The sequence below is a fragment of the Tachysurus vachellii genome, chromosome 19 (assembly GCF_030014155.1).
Source record: "Tachysurus vachellii isolate PV-2020 chromosome 19, HZAU_Pvac_v1, whole genome shotgun sequence".
Lineage (NCBI taxonomy): Eukaryota > Metazoa > Chordata > Actinopteri > Siluriformes > Bagridae > Tachysurus > Tachysurus vachellii.
This window is the reverse complement of record NC_083478.1, coordinates 277501-285000: the sequence shown is the minus strand read 5'-3', so window position 1 is coordinate 285000 and position 7500 is coordinate 277501. Positions and strand designations below refer to the sequence as shown.

General features: G+C 40.1%; 1 protein-coding gene across 2 annotated transcripts in view; it reads right to left on the bottom strand.

The window, feature by feature from the left end:
- Positions 1-7500, bottom strand: part of LOC132862680 (protein kinase C and casein kinase substrate in neurons protein 1-like) — a 45505-nt gene that overhangs the window by 16432 nt on the left and 21573 nt on the right. For both annotated transcript variants that reach the window (XM_060894849.1, XM_060894850.1), the window contains exon 2: positions 6427-6550. In XM_060894849.1, coding sequence (XP_060750832.1) covers positions 6427-6486 — 60 coding nt within the window. In that variant the 5' untranslated portion in view covers positions 6487-6550. The remainder of the gene's footprint in view (positions 1-6426; positions 6551-7500) is intronic.

The following is a 7500-nucleotide window of genomic DNA, read 5'->3' as shown; positions in this document are numbered from 1 at the left end:
ATGACACTCAACAGACATGTCAACGTGTATGTGTGTTTGTATATATATGTGTGTATGAGTGTTTGTATATATATATGTGTGTGTGTGTGTGTGTGTGTGTGTGCGTGTGTGTGCGTGTGTGTGTGTGTGTGTTCCAGCTCTGCTTGCATTAATCCTCTTCTCCATAATGGTGCCACTCGACTCCCACAGACACCCTCAGCCAAGACACACAGTGTGTATACAGAGACATAGAGGATACAGAGAGAGGGCGCTGTAGAGCACAAACAGTTAATAGACAAGTTCCTCACCTGCTCTTGTATTTAGTTCAGATATTACTGCACAATCTGCTCCATGCACATACATTTTGCCTTTAAATATAAATACCCAGTGCTCTCTAGCATGTCGAGACAGGTTCATCTGAGCACATGGGTATAGAGACTACTTCTGTATATTCTGTTTTGTGGTTGTTCACCAGTGCAAGAGTCGTGTTATGTTTATCTCACAAAAATTATTGTTTTTTTTCTGATAAATGTTAGAGATATAGAGAAGCAGAACATCATCTGTGTACGACTTCCCAGTAACTCCAATAAATTACCTTTAGTACTGGCTTCATGACTATGAACTGTATCAGTCAGGATTTAGCACACGTGCCTCATCATAGCACAGAGACAGCACTGGTTAAAGCGGTAAATGACCTGTTACAGGCCTCTGATCAGGGTTGTGTCTCTTTGCTGGTGTTTTTGACACCATTGACCATGTTGTAATGGCTTCCTTTTAAGTTTAGCCATTTCTGGTGGGAAAGTAAAGTTGTCACTACTCCATAGATGAAATGAGGATGATTTATTTAAAAGAGTTCAATTCCGAATGAAAAAGACACCATATCCAACACCATATTTTGTATGTAGGTCAAGAAACTGTCTCCCTTTCCACATCACTTCCTGTCTAATATGGCTACCTACAGGAAGTGCCAAGTTAGGTGCAACTCTCCCATTCACCACAGGGGGAGCACAAAACACCATAAAACACCATAAAACAAGTGAACATGAACGTTGAGATAGAAAACATTATATTTACAATATTAAATTCATATTTAACTTTATGTCTCCTACACGTGTTATTTTACTTGATAGACTAGAACATGTTGTTGATGTTAAAGGGACAATCCTTTCCTGTCTTAGGTCTTATGTTGCATTTCTCAACCGCAGCAGCAGAAGAAATTTTACAACTCATCCAGTCTTGCAATCCATTGGATCCACTCCAGACCATCTCGCAAGACCTCCTGCCCTTCATCACCATGATCATCAATAGATCCATAACATCTGGTCATGTAACAACTACCTCCAAGTGAGCAAGTGTTTTTCCCATCCTGAAGAAACCTGCTCTGGATCCATCAGACATCAGTAACTACAGACCGGTATCACTTCTCTCGTTTCTTTTAAAAATTCTTGAACGCATTGTCTATAATCATCTGTTTCTCCTCCAAGATCCCAACAGTCTGGCCTTAAAGCAGCTCATTCCACAGAGACAGCCCTTTTGGATGTCTCTGAGAAACTACATGCTGCTACATCAGCCAAACTGTCATCCGTCTTTATCCTCCTTGACCATTCAGCAGTGTTTGATACGGTCAACCACAAGACTATCTTGTCCACCCTCAGGAGTCTTGGGATTTGAGGATCAGCTTGGGAATGGTTCACTTCCTACCTGGAAGGACGCTTGTATCAGGTAACATGGAGGGGAGTGACATCTGCTCCATGCAGACTCTCCACTGCAGGGTTCCCACTCTTTTTCAGAGATCATTTTCCAGGACTTTTCCAGGACATTTCAAATTTAGCAAAAAAGACAAGGATCACAGATTCACGGCCTAAAGTAATATTTTCTTCTCTCCAGAAGTCTTAAAAACAACGTACACTTTATGGCTATTACTTAACTATACTTAGTAATTTTGTCATGTGAATGAAATTTCAACATTTATAAAATAAAAAGACTGCACATATTAATACCCTTTCCTTTCTCAGGCCAATGCCGTCATGCATGCTTTAGTTTGCTGTGCATTCCCCTTGCACATGATATTCAGATTAACAAGGTTAATATAACCTGCTTACCCGTCACCATTTGCTGAAAACATTCGAGCACTTAAACCATTCCTAGCACCTGAAACCGCCAGCGTCATCCGTCACAGCAAGATTAAACAGCATAACAAAAAACCCGTCAAAACTCAGCATCCCTGAACAGAGCGCTTTCTGTTACTAATTGTTTCGACCAGTTGTAAACTGTTCTTTAAATGATCAAGAACATTTAAAAATAGAGATGCTCCGATCAGCATTTTTGGGGTCGATCACCGATCACCAAGATCATGATCTGCCGATTGCCGATCACTGCCGATCACAGAATGGCAGAGGAATGGGAATCTTTTATCTATAATCTAGCAGAGCACCATTTTTAGAAATGAAATTAACTCTAAATTAACTGTATTGAGAAACAAACTGTAGAAATAGGCTACAGTCAAGATCTTGAAGAACCACCAAGTGTTTATTTTAGAAAATGAGAACTTAAAGCTACTGTAGGCCATCTTCCCCAAATAAGGCAGAGTAACTTAAAATTATTCCAAACAAAGAGGGGTCAGGCAGACCAACACACATCAGATCAGCTTAATAGGATGTCGCCTCTTAATACAATGATTACATTTTATAATTGGCAGCAAAATGTAAAACTTGTTACACCAAAACTGGCTACTGCCACAGTTACTGCCACAAGGACAAAACTATGGCAAGTGTTTTTTTCTGTTATTATTATGAACGTCTGATGTAGTTGAGGAACCAACTACATCAGATCCAAAAAATAAAATAATGAAAGCTACTGTAAGCCAATGCCATCCTTTCTAAATAACAAGGCAGAGAAACAACGAGGCCAAGCAGGTAGTTACCAACCAGATGAACTTGGGATGGTATGAGGTTACATAGGCCCAGGCTACTTGTAAAATGTAAATAAAATTTTTAATATATTAAAATTAAACAATTGGCCACAAAATGTTTCAGACCAAAACATGCTGGGATTCGGCCTACTAATACAGAGTACAAAATCCTTCATGTCTCAATCACAAAAGGCATCACTCACACTCACATCACTACTAGTTTAAAAGGCATCACTCACACTCACATCACTACTAGTTTAAATGCATCACTCACAGTCGGCTGGTTGAGGGATGGGGATGTTGTTGGCTTCGGCTGGTTTAGTTTCTCATACTCTGCATATTCATTTGTATGGCGTGTTCTAAGATGCCTAATCATGTTATTGGTATTAAAATGCCGTTGCTTGCTTCCACCTCGAGGGATTTCATCACGACATACATTGCAAACGGCTAACTTTACGTCTTTATCGGACACTTTGAAAAACTTCCAGACGGGAGAACTCATGTTGCCACTGGTAAGTGCCGCTCTGCTGTTGTTTACCTGTGCGCGTGCATGCACGTGTGAAAAAGTCGCGCGAGTAATTTACGTCACATGATCGGCTTTTTTGATCAGCGCTTTTGGGGTTCACCGATCTAGCTATTTTTAGTCAATATCGGCCGATCATGATCGGTGGCCGATCAATCGGAGCATCACTATTTAAAAATAATCATTTTCCAGGACAACAAGATTTTTTCCAGGACAATTTATGTTTTCTTTCATTTTCCATGTGTTTTCCAGGACTGGAACATTGGTCATAAATTTTCCAGGATTTCCAGGTTTTCCAGGATGCGTGGGAACCCTGCCACTGGCGTCCCACAGGGCTCAGTACTTGGTCCTCTTCTTTTCTCCCTGTATACTCACTCTCTTGGTGAAGTTATTTCCTCACATGGGTTCTCTTACCACTGCTATGCTGATGATACACAACTTATCTTCTCTTTCCCACCCTCAGAAGCTACAGCGTCTGTTCAGATCTCAGCTTGTCTGACAGACATATCATCATGATGACGGCTCATCAGTTAAAGCTCAATCCTAGTAAAACTGAACTGCGGATCATCAGGTGATTCATCCCCAGGTCATGATCTTGCAATGTCCCTGCATGACGATCTGATCTCCCCTTCAGCCACAGCTCACAATCTTGGGGTAATCATGGACACTTGCATGTTGCTAATGTGACTCGCTCATGTCAGTTCCTTCTCTACAACGTTAGAAGGATTCAGCCATTTTTGTCCACACAGGCTGCTCAGGTCTCTTGTCATTATAAGACTGGACTACTGCAGCTCTCTCTGTTAGGTCTACCTATGAATATACGAATATTCCATACCAATTCGTACTCTGCAAATGATCCAAAATGCAGCTGTGTGACTTGTTTCAACCCGCCTAAGTTCTCGCATACCACTCTGCTGCTACTTTGAACAGTGTTTTAGGCTCATGGTATCTGAAGACTGTAACCTAGTGAACCAGAGTTAATGTACTAATGAGACTTAAAAAAACTTTTGTATGTCATCTGGATAAGAAAGTCTACCAAATGCTGTAAATGTAAATGATCGCTGTCAGTTCATAGATCTAAATGGTGACTTCTCTACACATACTAAGGTAATGCTCGGTGTTCCACAAGGTTCTGTTTTAGGCCCATTGCTTTTCTCCCTATATTTGCTACCCATTGATGCAATTATTTGTAAACATGGTTTTGGCTTCCACTGTTACACTGATGACACACAGCTGTATGTTTCAGCTATGTTAGATGTGAGACACCAGTTTAATAAGATTGAAGATTGTGTTGAAGGACATCAAACAATGAAGGCTTACTAACTTCCTCCTGCTTAACTCTGACAGACAAATGTTCTTGTACCAGGACCACATTCAAAGTCATAATTATAATGTAAATAATGTTCTTTTTGCTGGATTTTGTTTATTTTTCTTTTATGAGACAAACCTGGGCTTGCTCTGTTTCTGTGAGAAATGCTGATGGTTTAAATGTTCGGTGTCTGGTGAATGCTAATGAAACTTCCTGAGTCAAGATCGATGGTGAAGATCCCTGTGAGTCCGATTTTTACAAAACTGCACAGCTAATAGAGAGAAATAAAATCTCTCTCTTCATTTCAGATCATCGTTCCCAAGCAGCACCTTTATTTCCTCAATTCTATTTCTGGAGCTCAGTGTGGTAGAGCTTTGTTTATTAGCTACTGTGGAGCTGGAGTTCACTGTGTGGGCGTTCAGGAGCGTTGAGAGATCAGCAAGGCCGAGCTTCTGATGAGTCCCAACCAAAATGAATCCCTTACTCATCTCCACACCATTTACATTAAACACAGACATGTTGGAGCTCTCTGATTGGTGGTCAGGAGGTGATTAATTCTCAGTAACAGCAGCTCTGACTGTAGTGCAAGTGTTTTTAGTTTTGAATTCTACACATAGTGGATTTCATAAACACCTTAACATTTCAGAATCTGTCCTGTGTTTGATAAATGTAATTATTAATCTGTAAAATAAGTGAATTAATCAACATAGAATTTTTCCCTACTACCATGAGCAACGTCACAGATCCAAATGTAGCTTCGTCTTTAAACACGTGGACAGCAGCCAGGTGATGAACAAGAGATCCCTCAGCATTAGACGAGTGTGTGTATGTGTGAGAGTGTGTGTACTGTATGTGTGTGATGATATGTGTGTGTTTGTGTGTGTGTGTGTGTGTATGTCTGTGTGTGTGTGTATGTGTGTGTATGTGTGAGAGTGTGTGTATGTGTGAGAGTGTGTGTATGTGTGTGATGATATGTGTGTGTTTGTGTGTATGTTTGTGTGTGTGTGTGTGTGTGTGTGTGTGTGTATGTCTGTGTGTGTCTATGTATGTGGGTGTGTGTATGTGTGTGATGATATGTGTGTGTTTGTGTGTGTGTATGTCTGTGTGTGTGTCTATGTATGTGGGTGTGTGTATGTGTGTGTGAGTGTGTGTATGTGTGTGATGATATGTGTGATGATATGTGTGTGTGTGTGTATGTCTGTGTGTGTGTCTATGTATGTGGGTGTGTGTATGTGTGTGTGAGTGTGTGTATGTGTGTGATGATATGTGTGATGATATATGTGTGTGTGTGTGTGTCTGTGTGTGTGTCTATGTATGTGGGTGTGTGTATGTGTGTGTGAGAGTGTGTGTATGTGTGTGATGATATGTGTGTTTGTGTGTGTGTTTGTGTGTTTGTGTATGTGGGTGTGTGTATGTGTGTGTGAGAGTGTTTGAGTGATAAGAACCTTCCTCAGTTTAAAATGCAAGACCTCTAACACTAAAAGATCCTCAAACTCCACAATAAAGAAAGTGTTTAAAGGAGCGCAGCAGGTGTTGACCCCCTGTGAGAAAGCAGCTCTGTGTAAAAAAGGAGCCGTTGTTTTTTTCTGGCAGATACAAACATGAAACACAACGTGGCCTCTGTGTGTTTAACTCACATCACACACACTGGCAAAAACACAACACAAGCACTGATGAAGCATTGAATAAATGAAAAGCTTGTACCTCCCAAAAACTGTCCATGGCCTCATCAGAAGCGGTGGATTCATCGTAGGAGCCGGACATGGTTGTGGTCGGAGTGACGCTGGCTGGAAAATGAAGACTGCAGCAGAGAGAACTTCCTCAAACTCTGAGGGACAAAAGAGCAGAAAAAAGCGCCTGTCAGTCAGAAGGACATTCATGAATCCTGGTGTAACTGCAGCTCACACACACATCGTCTGACCCACAACATTAGAGAATTACTTACAGAGCCATTAGGAAGCTCCTGTAGTATTGGATAACAATGTGAAAAATAACAGTCATGTCTCATATCTGTTTCACAAAGGTTATTCAGATATTCAGACATTTCTAGGAACTTCTAATGAGAATGTGTTGGAACGTGTGAATTTCTTTAGATGTCTAGATAACTTCAAATATTAATGTTTAATTAAATAAATAAATGTTTTTCTTCCATATTGAAGGGTGCCAATATTTCTGTAATAGATTTTTTCTTGTCATATAACCTCAATATTAATTTTTTACTTAGCACTGGTTTCAGGAACAATAAACACCACGTCCATCGGGTCCTAGTTTATGTAATGTGAAGCTCCGCAGCATTGACTGCTGCAGAGAAAATCCAATTTACTGAGTTCATTCAATTGGAAAACTGCACACACACATACACACACACACACACACACACACACACACACATACACACACACTTAATAAACAGATGCAGGAACCAGTAACAGTTGGAGATCGTGCTTGTGATTTGATGAACAGAACACCAGAACATCTGCAGCTTCTCCTCCATCACATTCTCTCACCAAACACCAAAGCTCACACAGTACAGATTTATTAAAATCAAAGGTGTGTGTGGAAAGAAAATAAAAAAATCATGTAAAATGATTTGACTGTCTTTATTTCACTGGACTAAAGTAACTGTGTTTAGTGTGTTAGCCATTATAAATATGTAAATAGTGGGTGGAGTCAATGCAAATTAGATTGCTTTATTACCTTCAGCCTGAAAGTCACTTAAGTGTCAGAGAATAAACCATGATTTTATTTTCATATTTTATAATAATGATGTTTTTATGA